This window comes from Panthera leo, chromosome E3, assembly GCF_018350215.1.
Source record: "Panthera leo isolate Ple1 chromosome E3, P.leo_Ple1_pat1.1, whole genome shotgun sequence".
In the NCBI taxonomy this organism is placed as follows: domain Eukaryota; kingdom Metazoa; phylum Chordata; class Mammalia; order Carnivora; family Felidae; genus Panthera; species Panthera leo.
Genome location: NC_056694.1, coordinates 31,864,197 through 31,883,423, shown reverse-complemented (window position 1 = coordinate 31,883,423; position 19,227 = coordinate 31,864,197). Strand labels below are relative to the sequence as shown.

Genomic DNA, 19,227 nt, shown 5'->3' with positions numbered 1-19,227 from the left:
TCTGTCCCAGATGGCCTCCTGCCGAGCTCCACCCTGCCACTGTCCCTGTCGCTGTCACTGGCTGGTGAGGGCCCCTCCGATGCTGCCGGGGTGAGTACCCGACGTCCTCAATCTGTCCCCCCTCTGCACAGGGGCCTCCGTGTTGGCATGAGAACCACACAAGGCTGGAAAAGGCCTCTACCCACCCCATGGACCCCCAAATGGGGCGAGTGGCTCACTCCCCGACCTCCAGCTGTGAGAGGCAGGCCTTGGAGCACCGGGATTACAGACGCGGGAGCAGCCAGGGGCCTGGCTGGGGAGCAGGGAAGCAAGGAGTCAGCTCGGACAACCTCAGAAAGCAAAGCTCTCCTGAACCAGCCGCGCGGCTGTGTGTGGGCACAGAGGCCGAGTGAGCTCCAGAGCAGAAATGCCTTCCTCGTCCGGCTCCGGATGCCGGAAGGAAACACCCATCTCACGAGCACCTACTGGGCGCGCATACTGTGCACCCCACTCGGCAGAGAGGGTGGGATTTGCTCCCAGTGGGCAGAGGAGGCAACGAGGTCAGAAGAAGGAAGGTCACCGAGTCGAGTTCGCTCGGCCAGGGAGACGCAGAGGCGGGCAGCTGGCAGCAGGGACTGAGCACCTACTGTGTGCCTGTGCTAAGTGGGCAGAGGGAGGGGGTGCCCGCAACCCGACCAACTACCCTGTGACGTGTGTCTGCTCCCCGCTCACAGACGAGGAGACAGGGCTCAGAGAGGTCCCCTCCCGAGACCGCTCAGCCTGTGGGGGCACAGCGGGCATCGGCCACACCTCCGCTCCTTCCTCCCTTCCCGCGTCGCTGGCCGAAGGAGGGCAAGGACGCTGGGCCGATGTAACAATGGCTGGTACTTAGCTACTGCTTCCTTCCAGGTGCTGCTCTAAGTGATCTACACGTATTAACGTTTCCAGTCCTTGCAGCGTTAACCCCATGGGAGGCAGGGTAGGTGCAATTACTACTCTCTACTTTACAGGGGGGAAACCGAGGCACAGACGGGGAGCAAGTTGTGAGGAAAGGGCTAGGCTGGGATTCAAACCCAGACAGTCCAGCCAATGCCTCTGAGTTATAGCGAGGGCCACATCCCGGGGCAAGGGAGGAGCCGCTTTGTCCCAGGGCTGGGGACAGGCTGGAGGGTCCCACCCCCCAGCGAAGCTCTGGTCCCCACCAGGGTGTCAGCCTGCAGTTCCGATAATGGCCACTAAGTGGCAGGGCCGTCGGGGCGGTGGTGGCCTCGCCAGCCAGCAAGGGATAAAGAGCACCCCCCCCCCCCACCCGGGGCCGGCCAGCCCTGACCTGGCCACCCACCTCCAGCTCCCCGGAGAAGTCTGGTGTCCGAGGCCTGCTGTGGTTGCGCACGGTCAGGCTGAGGTGTAGGCCATGGCCTGGGTCCGGGGCAAGGCCCAGCCGACAGTGGGAACGAAGCAGGAGCTCACCGTGGCCCAGGGTGTGCTCCCCAGAGACCGAGAGAGCCTGGGACGAGAGGGTGGGTGTTAGCGGTCGGGGGGCACAAGGGCAGCAGTCTCCTGTCCCCACCAAGCCCTGGTCATCTGTCGCAGTAGCCTATTGGGTCTCCCTTCCCAGTTCAGCGCCAGCCCCCAGTCCCTCCTCCACTTGACAGCCAGACCTCCCTATAAAAATGCAAATCAGTCACTACCCCCTTGCTCACAACTCTCTGCCTTCCCACTGTCCTGAAAAGAAAAGCTGGTCTCCTGGGCCTGACCCATGGGTCAGCATTATCTTCTTAACCTCACCTCCTTGCTAAGGGCTGCCCCATGTTCCTCAAATACCCTAAGCATATCTGGCCACAGGGCCTTTGCACTAGCTGTTCCCTGTACAGAGTTTGCTTGTCAATGAGGCCCCTCTGCAATCCCGTGTCCTCTCTCCCTGCTTCCTTCCTTCAGAGCGTTCATCATGCCTGAGTACTTATCATGCCTCTTGTTTAACTTTTTCCACCCAGGGGCATGTGAGCTCCAGCGGGTAGGGCATCCGGTCTGCCCCTTTCACCATCCTTGTCCCTGTACCTAGAACAGGGCTTTGAGTAAGTGAACCCCACAATGCTCTCTGAATGAATGGATGAGTGGGGTTGGGAAACTGGCTCAAGGGCCAAATTTGGCCTGCCCGGCGAGTCACCGGCACATTTCGGAAACCTCTTTTTCACATTACCAGCACGTCCCCACCCCTACTCTGCCCTGAGGAGAGGCTGTTCCCAGAATCCCTGTCACCCCTCAGCTGAGCAGGAGGTCTGTGTCACTGGACAACTGAGCTGACCTAGTTCCTGCTCCCCCTGACTTCATCTAAACCCCCTTTTCTTGGTCTTGGGCCCAGCAGTGGGGAGACGTGGGCCCCAATCTGCAGCCCAGAGTGTACCCCACCAGGCCCGCATCCCCAGACACCGGCAGAGAATGAGCTCTTTTGTTTACACGTATTTATGACAGCAAAGTTAAGTAACTGTAACAGAGACCATATGGCTTGAAAAGCTAAAATGTTGCTATTTGGCCAGTTATGAAAAAGCCTGACCCTGGGATGGATGAGAAGATAGATGGATGGATGGATGGATGGATGGATGGATGGATGGATGGACGGACAGGAGGGTAGGTGAGGAGATGGGTGTGAGGGAGGGTGGATGGACAGATGGACGGACAGGAGGGTAGATGGGTGGGTGAGTGGGTGGGTGGATGCACGGACGGACAGGAGGGTAGGTGAGTAGGGGGGTGGGTGGGTGGATGGATGGATGGACGGACAGACGGATGGACAGGAGGGTAGGTGGGTGAGTGAGTAGACGGATGGACAGACAGGAGGGTAGGTGGGTGGGTAGGTGGGTGGGTGGGTGGATGGACGGACGGATGGACAGGAGTGGGTGGGTGGATGGGTGGGTGCAGGAATGGAGGGATGGAGGGATGGATAGGAGGGTAGGTGAGTGGGTGGCTGGGCGCGTGGATGGAAGGATGGATGTACGGATGGACGGACAGGAGGGTAGGTGAGTAGGTGGGTGGGTAGACGGCTGGGTGGTTGGGTAGGTGGATGGGTGGACGGATGGACGACGGACGGACAGCAGGGTGGGTGAAGAGGTGGGTGACTGGATGGGAGGGTGGTAGGTGGATGGGAGGAAGGACCAATCAACCAGCTAACAAACTCAGGCAGAATGTTGGGAGAAAGGGGCCCCAGCACCCTACCTCTAACAACGATGAGACTAAGCGTAGCTTTCATTTACGTGTAAACCCTCTTCCTGTGTCATGTCTTAAACCTCACAGTCACCCTACACACCGGAACCTAGTACTTCTCCTGTTCCCCAGGTGAATCACTGAACATTCAAAGTATGGACCCTGCCTGTGGTCAACCGGCCGACAAATGGCACAGCGGTGACGCTGGCACCCAGCGCCCTCACACACACCCCCGCACTCTGCAGATGCTGTCCTCTCTCCTCACCCTCCCTCCATGGGTCCCTGGGCCCCTTCCCTGGGACGGACTCACCCTGGGCAGGTCACAGAGCCCCAGGTGCAGGGAATGGTGTAGCCAGTGGCTGTAGTCGGTCTCCACTTCTCCCCGGAAGCTCTGGGTGGCGCAGGAGGCAGTGAAGATGTGCTCTAGCACGACGCCCGCATGGATCTGGTCTGGCTGGGACGGCCAGTGCCTCTGGAATGACAGGGCCCGGTGAGGCAGGGGCTCATCCCAGTAGAGGAGGGAAAGGCCCCGGCCGGCTGCAGACGGGAGACCCTGACAAGAGGGGAGCAGGTGCCCTGAGTCCCGCTATGATGGCCCCGGTCAGCCACAGCAGCCATGTATACTCTGGGCAGGAGGGCTGCTGGAGGCACCAAGGGAGCTGGGCCTAGGGGTGCCAGAACGCGGGTGCGAGACCCCAGAAGGAGCACGGTGGGCTTCCAGGGCCGGGTGTCCCCATTTCTCCACGGCCTGGTGTCTGCCCCGAGGGCTCACCTCATGCTGGGTGCCTTGCTTTCCTCACCTCCCAGAGCTGTCACTATACCCCAGTCAGGGAAGGACTACTGCACCCACTTTCCAGCTGGGAACACCAAGGCTCACTGTGGAGACATGGGTACTCATGGTCCCACAGCACAGCTGGCCCTGGCACCCAGGACCACATGGCTTCAGAGCCAGGCACTTTCTATAGCAGATGGGGCCGCCCTGTGGGTACCTGCCTGGGACCCGGCTTTCTAGGCCTCACCTCATAGGTCAGGTTCTGCTGCACCCGGCGTCGGTCCCAGGACAGGTCGAGCTGCTCGCTGAACACGGCCGTGGTCTGTGTCAAGGCCCCACAGGCCCTGAGGGCGCCCAGGCCCCAGGTGGCCCGGAACTGACAAGAGGATGGAGTATGTGACTCAGGGCCAGCACAGGGGCCCAGAGTCAGGGAAAGGCCCGCGCTCGACGTGGCAGTCCCACCAAGGCCTACCTGCCCCGGGGAGGCAGCCAGGCAGCCGTCCCAGATGGTATCGTACCCCGAGGACCTGTCAGCCCAGGTGAGGTGCAAGGTCACGGGCTGCCCTCTGTCCAAGGCCAGCTGCACCTGCATCAGATGGAGGCCGGTGAGGGGGGTGGGAAGGGGAAGAGGATGTTCTGTGTGTGTGTGCTGCAGGGGCGAGGGGCGGGGAGAGGGAGGGTGGCCCCCTGCCCACCACTCTAGGGGAAGAAGCAGGGAACTAGAGACAAAGTCCTGCCCCCCCCCCCCCCCCCATCCTGCCCCGGCTGCAAGAGCTCAGAGCCACGCCCAGACGAGGAAGCTGCAAGTATTTCAATGGAAGACACCTCATTGCCAACACCCAGACTTGCCCTTTCCAGAAGGAAATCGGAGCCCCCTGACTCAGGGCCTCTGGGGCTGCTCTGGACTCAGTGTGCGCCCCGCTCCCCTAATCTTCCCACTGAAGCCCTCGTCCCCCTGTGATGGCAGGAGGAAGCGGGGCTGACGGGAGGTCGTGAGGCGGGTCTCATGATGGAACCAGCGCTCCTGTAACCACAGACTCCAGAGAGCTCTCTCCCTGGCACGTGAGGACACGGAAGGCTGCAAGCCAGCAAGAGAGGTCTCACCGGGACCTGACCAAGCTGGCCCCTTGATCGTGGACTTCTAGCCTCTGAAAGTGGGAGACGTAAATTTTTGTTTTAAGAGACAGGCACTATCTAGCCTGCAGTGTTTTGTTATGGCAGCAGAGGCCGCCCAAGGCAGGGGTCCTCAGCTGCTATCTCCTGGCACCTGTCCTATCACTTACTCTGTTCCAGCCCAATTGCCTCTGGCCCTTTCCGAAGCACCCCAGCCTGTTCCCACCTCAGGACCTTTGCACTTGCTATCCCCCCTCTATACCCAAAATGCTATTCCTCCAGTTTGCCACAAGACGGCTCCCTCTCACTTGTGAGTCCTCAGCTGACAAACCACTTCCTCCAGGAGGCCCTCACTGACCACCCCATCTAATTAGTCTCTATCTCAGCCTCCTCTCTGCTTTCTTCAGAGTGCTTATCACAACTCTTAATTTTTCCTCATTCATTTGTTTGAATTTTAGACAGGGTCTTCGGCCTGGAACACGCTGTCTACTGTCTACACACACTGGTCTACTGTTTTCCGTTTCACAGCTAAAACAACTGAGGCTCAGAGAGGGTCCATGAGCTGCCCAAGGCCACCCAGCTGGTTGAGGAGTCGAGCTGCCCTGCCCATAGCCCCCTGCAGTTTCTGACTAAACAAGCAAGCATATAAATGATGAGTCAGACACGCTTGTAAGCTCTTTAAATGCAGCACTGTAGGTCTCACACACTACCTGGCATGTAGTAGGTGTTTAATAAAGTACTGATAAAGGAATGAATGACCAAAGGACCTCTCAGGGTCCCAAATTTCAGGAATCTGTGATTCTGGAGGAGTCCCTCACACCGGTAGACAGGCAGAACCTTCTCCCCCTGCCCACCCCCCCCCAGCTCAGCCATGCAGCTCGCCAACCCCCAAGACCACATGACAGGCACCTCGGATGCTCCCCACTCACCTGCCAGCTCTCCTTGCCACCCCTGCTCTCAGCAAGGCCGCTGGCCTCCATGCACGACCAGGAGAGGTTGAAGGGCTGAGCCAGGGCCAGGCGGGCGGCCAGCTTGTCCCTCCCCAACTGCAGAGAGGAGGAGACCACCACCTGGGGAGGGGGACAGGCTGAGCCCGAGGCCTCGCCCACAAGGGCGTCCCCCTCCCCACCCTGTACAGACAACCTTCTCCAAGGTCAAAGGGCATGAGAGCGGCTGGCTCTGAGCACAAAACTCCCAGGACTGCGGGGGGGGTGGGGGGGTGCCCTTGGAGAGATTCAGCCCGTTTTGCAGAGGACAAAGTTGAGGCCCGGGGAGGAGCAGGCAGGGACAGTGAGGACAGAGATGGGGCAGAGGACGGAGGACACGGGCCAGGGGCATCAAGGAGTTAGAATCGCAGCCCTGACTTCCACTAGCTCCGTGACTCCGGACAAGTCACTATACCTCCTTGAGGTTCAGTGTCACCATCGGAACGTGGGGCTGCCGTGCCCGGCACATGATAAGCCTTCCCTGTGCATTCACCACTGGTTTCCCTGTTGTCGCTCAGGTGTGGCTGCAACCCAGGTTCCACTCCCCACCCCGTGCCTTTCCCACGGTCTCTTGGGGCCTGGAACCAGCTGGGTTGGCCCGAGTAAGGCTCCTTGGGCAGGCCTGGGCCCCGAGGGTCCTGCTCAGCCTACAGGCCTGGTAGAGTTCCTGGGGTCTCCTTCCAACCCAGATACCCACCTGGTCCTTGCCATCCCAGCCCACGGCCAGGTGGTCCCGGCGTCCACGTCGTGAATGCTCGGAGGACAGGCTGAGACTGCAGTGTCGCGGCAGGGAGAGGGGCAGCTGGTGCGTGAGCTCCACTGGGTGGGGGCACAGGGAGGGGCGGAGAGGGCCCAGGGGGATCTCAGCAGACACAGCGACCACCTCGGGCAAGGTGGCCACTTGGGGGCCGCGTGCTCAGGTAATCCACACAAAATTCAGAAACTACACCTTCACTGGGTCACCCACCACTCAACGCACCCGCCCCCCACCCCCCCGTCCCTGTGAGAGCCCCAAATCTCCCCTCCCCGCTTTGCAGGGAGACTCAGCACCTCCTGCATCAAGAGGTGGAGCCCTCGAACCTGGGCCTTGAGACTTATTAATAGGAGTTGGGGAAGGGGATGCTGCCACATCCCAGCCCAGGCTTCGAGAGGCCTCAGCTCCCACACGCTCTCTGGGAACCTGCCCAGGCACCACAAGAGGGAACCCAGGCTGGCCTGCTGGACGGTGACCGCACATAGGCAGCACCTGGGTCTCCCAGCCGAGGCGGTCCTCGATCTGCCGGGAGCCAGCCCCCAAGAGAGTTGGAGAGCCCAGCCCAGGTCAGCAGCAGCCTGTGCCCAACCTGAGGCTTTCTGGTAGAAACCAGTGAGTTTGGGGACGGTTGTCACTCACCAAAGGCTGCCTGGGCCACCTGCCACCCAACATTCCTCACACTCAGGGGTGACCTGTGCCCCTTTTGAATGCCCCGCACCCACCCGGCCCACGGTCAGCTGGCCTCTACTCGCATTCTGTTCTAGGGTGAGACATGGAAGCATCTCCATAGCTGAGACCTCACACTGGGCAGTCTCCCTGCCCTAGACTTTCTTCCTTCACCCGCTAGGCTAAGTCTAGCTGCCCGGACCTCTTGCAACACTTGACCCCATCTTGTGAGGCCACCGGTTGGCCCTGTCTTCTCAGACCCATGAGCAAGAGTCACCTGAGACTCCACGGGAGACAGTGGCCCTCTGAACTCTCTGGAAGGGTGCCAGCTGTTCCTACACAGGCTCCTGGGAGCTGTGCCCGGAGACAGTGCCACTAGGTGCTTCTTAAGGAGCCACCAGGTCATTAGTCTAGAGAACGCCGACCACGTTCATGGGCCCCGCACTCAGAGCCCTAACCCTCCTTCTTCCCACACTCTGACCCCCTGACTCCCATGCTCTGTACCCACAGAGCAGGGTCCTCAGGCTGCCCAGCCCAACCACACACCCCCTGCATGCACCCACACACCCTCTGCACGCGCGCACACACACACACACACGCACGCTGCCTCAGCTTATTGAGGATCTATGCATTTCTTCTGCCTTGCAGGGCACACGTGTGGCAACTGTGACCCTGGGGAAATTCCTTCAGACCACCCAGCAGGTGGTGGCCCCGGGACCGGGGTCTGCATTGTGTCGCAGGCCTGCAGGTCGGGCTCTGCTCTGTGTAAACTGACAGCCTGTGTGACCTCACAGTCCCTTCCAGGGGGCTGTTTGCTGGAGGACCTCGGGGGACGCAGGTGCCGTCACTGGGGCTTCTGTGGGACAGCACTCACCTCCCCTGCCAACTCTCAGCCTCAGCTCTGAACCCCCTGGGAATGCTCGGGGCTGCCCCACCTTCCACACGTCCTGTCTTATCACACTCAGGGGAACCGTAACTCTGGGCTCCGGGCTGGGACCCTGCGTGGCTGGGGTCCCTGGGGCCGCCCGCCTGTCTGCACCGCTCGCTCCCCCTTCAGTGCACTTGGGCCACTCTGGCCTCGCTGCTGTTGCTCTAGCACTCCAGTCTTATTCCCACCTCAGGGCCTTTGCACATGCTTTTCCTTTTCCTCTCGATGCCCCTCCTCAGATCTTCACCACAGCCAGCTCCTTCTCATCATTCAGGGCTCAGCTTGGACATTACCTCGTCACACAGGCCTTCCTAGGCTGCCCCACCCACAGGAACCCCACACCCCCTAATCAAACCCTTCCCGCTCTCACACTCTGATAGGCTTTTCCTCACATTCGCATCCCTGCACACTGCCTCTCTCCCTGCGGGCAAGGACCTGGGCCATCTTATTTCCGGGCGGATCCCCCAGTGCCTGGAACAGCATCTGGGTCGAGCAAGCATTCGAAGATGGTTCGTGGAGCGAGAGAACCGGCCACCCCCGTCAGCGGCCTCTCAGACACTCACCCTGGAGGCTGAGGTTCCCTGGGGGCCTGGGGAAGGACCCAGAGAGGCTCCCGTGGAGGGTCACCACCTGGTCATCCCACAGAAGTGTCTGGTGCAGGGTGCGGGTCCCACGGGCTCTCTCGTACGAGGTCTGCAGGACCAGCTCCCCAGGAAGGGTGGTGAACTGGAAGAGAAAGACAGCACCGGGTCACTGGACAACCTGGTCCGCGTTGCTGCTTGGGGTAGAAAAGAAGCACTTTCGGAAGAGGAAAGACAAGGAACATTCACGGGGCATGAACAGTTTACGGGGCTGCCAGAGACATCAGGAAGCGAGAAAGCCAAAGGCTCCCGGGGGATGGGCAGACAACGCGGTGGAGGGGTGGAACACGACACAAGACGCCGCATGGCCCCGTGAAAAGGACACCACCTCTCAGCTCCCCTTCCAAGCTGTGTGGCCCAGGGTCAGTCCCCTTACTTCTCTGAGCTTCAGTTTCCCCGTCTATGAGACGGGATGAGAGTCCCAAGGCCAACCTCTGCCAGCCCGGGGCTGACCTGCGGGCACTGCCACGTGGGAGCTGCTGTGGTTTGCAGCAAGGGTTCCTCAAACACTCAGTGAGCAGGCATCATGTTCCAGACCCAGTGCTGAGCATCGGGGGAGGAAGTTAACTGCCCCACCCTGATGCAAGACCCCCGTTACTCCCTGCCCTGCGGAGGACAGCCGCTTCCTCCCTGCTGTCTCTGCTGCCCCCTGTAGGTCCCTCCCCACGCAGCAGCCGGAAGGGTCTGAAATCATCGCTTGGACCACATCCTCAAAGGCTTCCAATTTCACAGAGAACTAAATCCAAACTCCTCCCTGAGGCTTGCCAGGAGCCTACACGATCGGACCCCTACGACCTCCTACCGCATCCATACTCCCCCACTCTGCTCCAGCCCGGTGGCCACTCCTCAAACATCCCAACTCATTCCTGCCCCCAGGACCTTTGTATGTGCTCTTCCCTCTGCCTGGAAGGCCTTTCCACCAGCTTTTCAGACGGCCGACACTTGCTGGTCATCTGGGGCTAGCTCAAATGTCAGCTTCTTTGTGAGGGTTTCCTGGCCCCCTAAAGAGCTCCCCCGCTATCACCCCATTTTTCTTTTCTCTATAGTATGTATCACCATCTGGAGTATTTTCTTACTTATTAATGCAATTTTGGGGGGGTCAATCGCCCCACCGGATGGACACGGGATGAGAGGAAGGATCCACCAATCCTATTCCAGGCGATGTCCTCTGCTTCTAGGACCTGCCTGTCCTGGACCCTAGTAGGGGCTCAGTAAATAACGTGCAAGGGAAGGAGACAGGGAGGAAGGGACGGACACAGAGACCAGCTGCCGATCCATTCTAGCGAGTCTCGCCTACTTCACAGCCCGTGACAATTCCTCTTTTCTCGAAGGGCCGCCCCAAGAGCCCCCCCAGCCGGCCCCGGCTGCCCTCCATGCACCTGGGGGAAGGTCTGTTCCAGCCTGATGATGTTGGTGACACTGGCCTTCGCGGTCACCACCCTGGTGCCCACGTGGAAATGATGCTCTTCTACCGCCACGAAAATCGCGCTCTCGGCCTCATGCTCGGAATACTGTAGCTGGGTCAGAGAAGCAGGGGAGAGATTTCCTCATTAGTTTCCTTTATTTTTTTTTCTAATTTTTTTTAATATGTATTTTTGAGAGACAGACCATGAGTGGGAAAGGGGCAGGGAGAGAGGGAGACCCAGAAGCCAAAGCAGGCTCCAGGCTCCGAGCTGTCCGCACAGAGCCTAACGCAGGACCTGAACCCACCAACTGTGAGAACGTGACCTGAGCCAAAGCTGGACGCCAAACCACTGAGCCACCCAGGTGCCTGCCCCATTGGTTTCTGATGGAACGTTCAGGTGGATCCCGGCTCCAGGCTGTAGGGTTGGGCCCAAGACACCTGCAGCTTCCTGGGCTGGACGAAGTCTGAGGAGATGAGGGTCCTGAGCCCCAGCCGAGGCTACCAGGTGTGCCCATGACAACCACCTCTCCAAGCCCTTCCAGCTGTAACACGCACTTGAAGGCAGCTACTATCCCGGGGTCATCGGGCAAGAATTGTGGTTGCATTAGTGTTGTGGACAGCAGGGGGCAGTCTAGCGCAGGGAACTAGGCACAGGCAGGGACAGCAGATGCCCATTCTGGCTCCACGGCTGTCACATGGGGTGGATGACCCCTGGCTAGTTCCTTAACCACTCGAGTCTCTGCTTTCTAGCCGGAGATAATAACCGGGATGATGAGACTTTTTATTAATGTGCTGCAAAAAGTGTATGAAGTAATGTGCCATCTTCCAGACTGGCTACACCACAGAATCACTTAGGGCATTAGCCACAGATAGAGATTCTGGGTTCCTACCCGCCGCTTGTAAAAACAGAACCTCTGGGAACAGGGTGGAAAGACTGGCATTTTAAAATGTATTTTCTTTGAGAGAGACACAGAGAGAGAGCAAGAGAGAGAAAGCCTGCTTGCAAGCAGGGGTGGAGGGCAGACAGAGAGAGAGAATCCTAAGCAGGCTCCACATTCAGTGCAGAGCCCGATGTGGGGCCTGATGCCATGACCCCAGGATCATGACCTGAGCTGAAACGAAGAGTTGGATGCTCAAATGACTGAGCTACCCAGGTGCCCCCAAACTGGTATTTTTAAAGAGCTCTGCGGATTAGCAGTACCCTGTCAAAACATTCAACCCAGATCTCGTCTTGAACAAAGAATCTGACAAATCCCGACGGAGAAGTTTTGCAAAATAACTGCCTGGAAACTTCACAACTGTCAGTGCAGGGCTTTTCCTGCTTAGGGGAAAGTGTATCAACCTCTGCAACTTACTTTGAAATGTGTCAAAAACTCAGCTGGATGGGGAGCTATCTGATAAAGCAACAGGAGTGAACCAGGAGTAAGGGAATCTAGGCACTGGGTATGTGGATGTTCACTACAAAATTGCTTTCATTTTCCAGTGTCTGGAAAGGTTAATAGTAAAAATATTGGCGGGGGGAATAGGTACTGGGCAGGAGAAAAATTTCTAGATCAGGGGTCCACTTTGGGCCAAATTTGGCTCATCACTTGATTGTGTAAATAAAGTTTTATTGTAACACAGCCACACCCATTTATTTACATATTGTCCATGGCTGCTTTTTTGTTACAGTGACAGCACTGAGCATTGCAACAGAGACCATATTGGGTTTAAAGGCGAAAATATTTACTATCTGGCTCCTAAGGTCTGCAGACCTCTGTTCCAGATTAAGAAATCAAAAAGAACAACTAAGCACCCCTGGTGATCCTGCAGAAGGTCCTAGATTTAAAAGAAACTAAAAACAAACAAATTTTTTAAAAACCCAGCTTGAAAGAACATTACTGGAGTAACTAGGAAATTTTATTACAGACTACATATTAAATCATAATATTACTACATCATGTTAAATTTCCTGAGTTTTGTACTTACACTGTGTTATACAAGAAAATAGACTTTTAATAGGAAACACTCACTGAAGTATTTAGAAGTAAAGAGGTATGATGTGTCCAGAAACATGTCTGTAGCATCTCTTAATTGCACAGAAGAAAATGTATGCATGTGTGTGAATATACAAATATATATAACACGTAAGTATAAACAGAAAGTTTTGGCAGGATATTAACAACTGGGGAATGTTCACTGTCCCACAGTAACTTTTCTATAGATTGGAAAGTATACAAAACAAAGACTGGGGTCGGGGGAACAAGAGGTTCCCTGATGGATCGTACAGCTGCAACGAAGCTTGGGGAGCACTGACATCATGTGAGCGCACCAGGACGGGGCCTGGCACACGGTAGGGGCTCTGCAAACAGAGGCAGCTGAGCCCCGGGCAGGGAGGGCACTTAACAAAACTGGGTGGCTGGCAGGATGGCAAAGTGACCAGTCAGCAAATGTAACAACTGGTCACTCATTCCATCAGTCAACATCTTTCCCGGAGCACCTACTGTGTGCTGGGCCCTGGGCTGGGTATGCCCTCCAGAAGCTTCTGATTTGGGGAAGACTTGCTGACAGGGAAACAGGTAATGGTAACGGTAACAGAGGGAGGGGGGGCACGCCAGCCTGGGCCTGCTGTCTACCCCCAGGACCCCCAAATGCCACGCACAGGCCAGATGCGTGACCAGGGGCTGTCCTGGGGGTCCCGGGTGAAAAGGGGATTCAAGGTCAAGGGCGGGAAGAGACACAGAGAGCCTGGGCCGTGGGAACAAGACAGGGCACCCGGGTGGCACTGCTGCCTCAGCTCTAAGGCCTGGGCCACTCGACCCAGCTGCTGGGAGCCTGCCAGGCTGGTGAGGTGGTGCCGGTGTCAGGCCTCCGGCAGGCGGGCCTCCCCCGCTCCCCAGGGTCTCGTGGGCTCAGTGGGGGGCTGCAGGCCCGGCCCAGGAATGTGAGCCTGGGGGTGTCTGGGAAAGCTGGAGCCAGGGGTTTCTGAGGGCAGCCCACAGGGGCCTGCCATGGGCCTGCGGACACATGTGGACAGGTTACGGTCCCTGGCAGGGCCCCCTCCCACCTCGGCAGGGCATCTGGAAGCAGTCAGGGCTCAGGAGCGGCTGGGCACAGTTACCTTGGCTGAGGCTGTGCGGGGACAGCAGCCCAGAAGGCCAGGGAGGCGGTGCCGGCCGGAGAGCTGCAGCTCTTTGCTGGAAGGAAGGACAGAGTGTGCCTGAGGCTGGGCACGAGGGCGCCCATGGCTGGTCAGGGCAGGCCAACCTCCCCGGCAGAGGGCAGGAGATCCAGGAACCTGGCCGGGGGCCGGTGGGGGGGCGTTCGCACGCCCCAGGCCCAAGGGCCGCGTGGTGCCGGGTCAGGTGACACGCGTTTCCATCCCCGCCCGGCCTGTGTCGGGTGCTGGCCGGGGAAATTTCCTCAATTACCCTCTGTGAGCCTCAGTTTCCCCCCTCAGCATAACGAGCTATAGCGGTGCCGGGCTGAGTGTCTTCGGCGGGCCCATCAATAGGCCCTCTCGGGTTTGGCCAGTGGAAGCCTCAGCAGGGTCTAGATGGCAGCATTTCAAACGTGGGCTCGCTCCTGGCAGCCGAGTGCACACGGCACGCTTTCCCCTGGCCCCTCCAGGCCAAGGTGCTCATGGCGGCCCAGTGCTGTGAGCTCCAGGCTGCTGCCCCTTCCTGGTGGCTCCGCCACACCGTGGTGTCACTCGTGGCTGTGGGCTGACGTGTGCATGTAGCAGCATCTCTGGCCACTGCCCACTAGAAGCCAGTAGCTCCCCAGCTACAACAACCAGAAATTTCCCCAGACGTGGCCCCATGACCCTGGGCGGGCACAGTTACCCTTCGGCGACCTGGTACGGGGGCTGGAGCCTGGTGGCCCCCCGACTTCATACATGCGTGAGGCCACCGGGCACCGGGCCAGCCACCCGGCAGGTCCCCAGACTGAAGAGCTCTAACAATGACTAATTTGAATTTGAGGCCTAGGATGCATTTAGTTTGTGGGACCAGGAACTCCTCATCTGTGTCCTGCCCCCCAAAGGCCAAGGCTATTTTATGAGCTGTGTGGCCTTGGGCAGGTTGCTATGCTTCTCTGAGCCTTTCTTTCCACATCTGTGCAGTGGGGCTGTGGGGAGGGTTCAAGGAGGCGCTGGGGGTTAGAGGTCAGCACGCGGTAGGGGCCCAGCTGATCTCTCCCCCTCACCCATCCCTCTCTGCTCGGTGGGGGAGGGGGGCGGGCAGAGTGGCAGGGAGCCCCTCACCTGAGCACCTGGCTCTGGCCACGCACGTCAAAGACCAGGCTGGCTTGAGAATCACAGGTCAGCTGCAGGGAAGAGTGCATCTGTCCCTCTGCCCAGAGCTTCTGGAACACGAGCTGAGGAAGCAGCAGGCTGTGAGGTATGGGGGGGTACGGGGGGCCCGAGGACCCTCCCAAGCCAGGCCCCACTCTGCAGCCCACAGTGCACCCCACCAGGCCTGCATCCCCGGACGCCAGCAGAAAATGAGCCCCACCACGTCTCCCCACCACGGGGCCCGAGACCAAGAAAAGGGGGTTTAGATGAAGTCAGAGGGAGCAGGAACCAGGTTCCCTCAGTTGGGGGGGTCCAGTGACAAAGACCCCCTGCATGAGGGCTGACAGGGCCTCTGGGAACAGCCTCTCCTCGGGGCAGAGTGGAGTGGGGGCGGGGACGTGCTGCTAATCAAAAACAAGACGCTTCTGGAATGTGCCAGTGACTCTCCGGGCAGCCAGAGGGCCCAGCCGGGAAAGGCAACTCTGTGCCAAGGGGCAGTGGCCGGAGCCTGACCCCATTCACGGGGCCACAGCAGGTTCTTCTTCCCAGATGTGGGAGGGCAGCATGGCAAGGGGCCCAGCTGCCAGCCAGAGCCCCTTTGGCTGCCCGCTTGCCACATGACCTTGGGCAGGTGGCATACCCTCTCACGTGTGACCCAGAGACAGTGATGACGGCGACTCACCATCACAGCGGCAGCCAAAGCTTCTAAACCACCTGCTCCACCAGGTGTAACTGATGCGAACTCTCCCCGTGCTCCCCAACCTCGTGCTATCAGCACAAGTATCACCCCCATTTCATGAGACTGAGGGCACAGAGAGGCTAAGGAACCTGCCCCGGGCCCCACAGCCCGCAGGCATCAGAGCTGGGATCTGACTCCCAGAGCCGAGATTCCTAAGGACTCTGCCGCCCGCCTCTCACGGGGTGTTAGGAGGAGGAAAGGAGTCACGGCACAGAAAACCCCGGCGCTGAACACCCCGGTGCTCCACAGACCAAAGCTGGGCTTTCACTTGAACGCAAGACCGGAAGGGGCAAAAAAGCACGCAGGGCGGGGAGCTGGAACTCAGGCCGCAGGAGGCCCGTCCACACGCCCCAGGGCTGCAAGCACAAAGACGGCTGAGCAGACACGGGTTCTAGCGGTCAGTGTCACCAACAGCCTTCACCGACTGGAAAGTGCCAGAGAGATACAGAGAGAGAGAGCACGGTCGGTCGTGCACACAGCGGGCCTGGCGCAGGCTGGGAACCGGATGGAGTGGGTAGACCTGGGGGGAGACCGGCCCAGCGTGGAGGTGGGGGGACCCACGTCTCACCTGGCTGGCGAAGGGCAGGCCCAGCCCCCGGAGAGCAGGTACCGCGTGGCTGGCATTCACCATCAGCTCCAGAGTGCCGTCCATCGGCCAGGCCACCAATGCTGCCACGTCCACGCTGACCCCACCATCCCCTCCGTGGAGGGCCACGCTGGCCTCGGTCTGGGTCTCTAAGGGCAGAGAAGGGCACAGGCTGCTAAGGGCTCAGTTTGCCTCCTTTCTCAGGGGGCATGAACCCCAGGCAAGGCTTCTTGCTTTGAGCCACCGGGACGTCAAGAGGCGGCCCCCACCTGCCCCCGGGGATCTCGGCCTGGCTTCTCCTCCTCCTGGGCTGGCTGCCAAACCGACACTTCGCACTGTCCCCGCCAACCCTTCATGCTCCCCGCCTAGGGAGGATCAGCCCCTCGAGGGCAGGGCCTTTACTTTTCCCCGGGCCCATCCCCAGCACTTAGCACCCCTGGACACACCCCAGGGGTCCAGGGCTTGCCAAGGGAACAGAAGAATACTTCCCTCCAGGTTTATCAAACATCCAATCACTATCAAATGATTCCAACCTGCAGCCTGCCTGGCCCAGACTGGAGGGGCCCCGCTCTTTCCACCCATCCAGGAACCTCTCATGGTGCCCAGCTGGACCATGCCTCATCTTAGCAAGCAGGGGGAAAAAAACCCTCTGGACAAGGAGAATCCAGAAGCTTTCTTCTTCTCCTTTTTGGACTTAGACTCCTCCTGCTCCATCAGAAAATACTTACCCAGGGTAAGTGCATGAGGCCTAGTCTACATCAGAGGCCAGCTTCCTGGGCCATGCACCCCACAGCCCCAGCCTGTGACCCCTGGCCCAGGCCATCACCAGCCTTGTGGGCCCATCAGCGCAGGTGGCGCTTTTGGCAGATGTGGACAAGGTGGCCCTAAGCCTCGGTTTCCTCGTCAATTAAGTGGGCACAGCCTGCCCACCTTGAGTGACGATGCCAAGATTCGTGGAGGTAACACACCTGAAAACACCCGGGGGGCACACAGACCTCAGGAAGCGTTCCTGTCCTCACCTGATGCGGTGTTTAACCACATGCACCTGCTGTGTAGGGGGCCCGAAGAGGAGGGGACACACATCTGAAGGGGCCCCCATCTCCACGCCCGGGCATGTTTCAGACCCTCGGGGACACCAAGAATGTTAATACCAGGCAGAAAATACCCCCTAAGGGGTTGGGACAGTTAAACATGGACAGCAGTGCACAGGTGAGAAGTTTCCGCGGCTACAGGCGGCCACACCAGGTTTCTCAAGGGCCAGGAACCGGTCATCCTGGAACGACTGTCCCGTCATTTACCCGCCACGACCCCAGTAAACCCTTCCTCAGAGCAGTCTGTGAGGTCAGTCCCTCTCTGTCTGTTCCAGGTTCCCACTCAGCCCATAGCGGGCTGAGAGCCAAGGACAGAAAAGAAGATGGCCCAAATGACAGGGGAGCCACCAAGTGTCCCGTTCTCTGCAATCTACATAGTGGTCAGACGGTGGCTCTGGAGTCACACTGCCCGGATTCAAGTCCTGATCTCAATGTTCAACAGCTGTGTGGCCTGGGACACGTGACTCAACCTGAGTTTCCATCCTTCTCTGCAGAATGGGGGCAGTGACTAATCTCTACCTCATATGTTCATGACTTCACTCAACAGATGTTTAATTGAACACCCACTCCACTCCACTCTGCAGAACAGGTAAAAATCATCCCTGGGTCCTTGTGGAGTACACATCCTAGCGTGGGTGGGCAGAAGACAGGCAATGAGAAATGAAGGTGTTTAGTAAGTATGTTATATGGTATGTTAGAGCTACCAAGCCAGGAAAAGGATGGAATGAGCTAGAGAGAGGTGGGGGTACAAATAAACAGGGTGGGTGGGAAAGGACTCATGGAGGAGATGACTTATGAAAAATATCTGAAGGAGGTGAGGGACTGAGTCAAGCACATATGCAGGGGAACAGCCTTCGAGGCAGAGGAACAGCCTGTGCAAAGGTCCTGAGGCAGGAGCAAGCCCGACGTGTCTGAAGAATAGCGAGGAGTAAAGTAAGTAGGGGCCAGAAGTCGTGGTCAGTGAGATGAGTGTGCGGATCCTGAGGGCTCAGAGGCCCCACCGTGGGCTTCAACTCTCCCTGGTGTGACTGGATGGCTGAGCAGACCCGGCGAGCTCCTGTGTGTAGACAGCTTGCCTGGTGTGTATGCAGTAAGCCTCGATCAACACTGGCTCTTATTACCGTTACCTTCCCTTCCCCCTCCATTAGAAGTTAAACCGTTTCCCCCTAAAAATTAAGTTGAAGTCGCAGCCACTAGTGCCAATGAGCGTGACCTTATTTGGAAACAAGGTCTCTGCAGAGGTCATCGTGCTGGCATGAGGTCGTGCTGGAGTAGGGGGGGGCCCGAATCCAGCATCTGGTGTCCCCAAGAAAAGAGGCACAGACAGATGGGAGGGATGTGGCCACAAGCCGGGGAACGGCTGGGTGGAGAGGCAAGGAAGGACTGTCCCCAGAGAGCCTTGGGCAGGAGGGTGGCCCTGCTGACACCTGAGCTCTGACCTCTGACCTCCAGGACCATCAGTGAACAAGCATCTGTGGTTTCGGGCCATGCAGTTTGTGGTGCTTTGCCTTGGCAGGTCTGGGAAAGGAGCGCATGCTCGCAGGGAATCGGGCAAGGATGTCCCGGTTGGTTCTGGAGCTCAGGACCACTCTGGGCCCGAGGGGGTCTCAGCGCACCCGAGACTGGCGGGCAGGCTCCGGGCCGGGGGAAGCCGGCTCTTGGGTCTCGGGGCAGGGCCCTGGGCGCCTTACCGAGCGTCTGCAGCCTGGCGCTAAGGCGGGCCTTGCGCGGGAGTCCGGCCCGCAGCAGGGTCACGCTGTTGTGTTCGCTCCAGACAGTGAGTTCCAGGTGCCCGGCACGGCGACAGCAGCTCACGGAGTAGCTCAGGGAGGTGGACCCCGCCAAGATGCGTCCGGAATGCTCGAAGCTGGAGCCGCGGCCAGGAACCTCCACAGCGGCCTGGAATGACACAGAGGAGAGGCCGCCTCACCCTGTGCCGGGAAGGCAGCCCGGCCCAGCTCCCCCTGGATCCGGGAAACCCACAGCGCCGGGCTGGGAGGAACAGAGGCCCCCCTGCAGGAGCAGGTTTAAGGAGGAGCAGGGTTGCAGGTGCTGTTTTGCCGGGTGGGGCTTGCTGGTTGAAGAGTATCTAATAA

General features: G+C 58.9%; 1 protein-coding gene across 1 annotated transcript in view; it reads right to left on the bottom strand.

Annotated features, from left to right (window-relative positions):
• The window catches only part of LOC122209464, a 127,791-nt gene that overhangs the window by 10,766 nt on the left and 97,798 nt on the right, over positions 1 to 19,227 (bottom strand). The window contains exons 44-55 of the mRNA XM_042921333.1: positions 18,823 to 19,030; positions 16,023 to 16,189; positions 14,686 to 14,798; positions 13,543 to 13,618; positions 10,417 to 10,554; positions 8,960 to 9,122; positions 6,746 to 6,867; positions 5,992 to 6,132; positions 4,422 to 4,535; positions 4,197 to 4,325; positions 3,488 to 3,649; positions 1,322 to 1,486 (exon numbers count right to left, since the gene is read on the bottom strand). Coding sequence (XP_042777267.1) covers positions 1,322 to 1,486; positions 3,488 to 3,649; positions 4,197 to 4,325; positions 4,422 to 4,535; positions 5,992 to 6,132; positions 6,746 to 6,867; positions 8,960 to 9,122; positions 10,417 to 10,554; positions 13,543 to 13,618; positions 14,686 to 14,798; positions 16,023 to 16,189; positions 18,823 to 19,030 — 1,698 coding nt within the window. The remainder of the gene's footprint in view (positions 1 to 1,321; positions 1,487 to 3,487; positions 3,650 to 4,196; positions 4,326 to 4,421; positions 4,536 to 5,991; positions 6,133 to 6,745; positions 6,868 to 8,959; positions 9,123 to 10,416; positions 10,555 to 13,542; positions 13,619 to 14,685; positions 14,799 to 16,022; positions 16,190 to 18,822; positions 19,031 to 19,227) is intronic.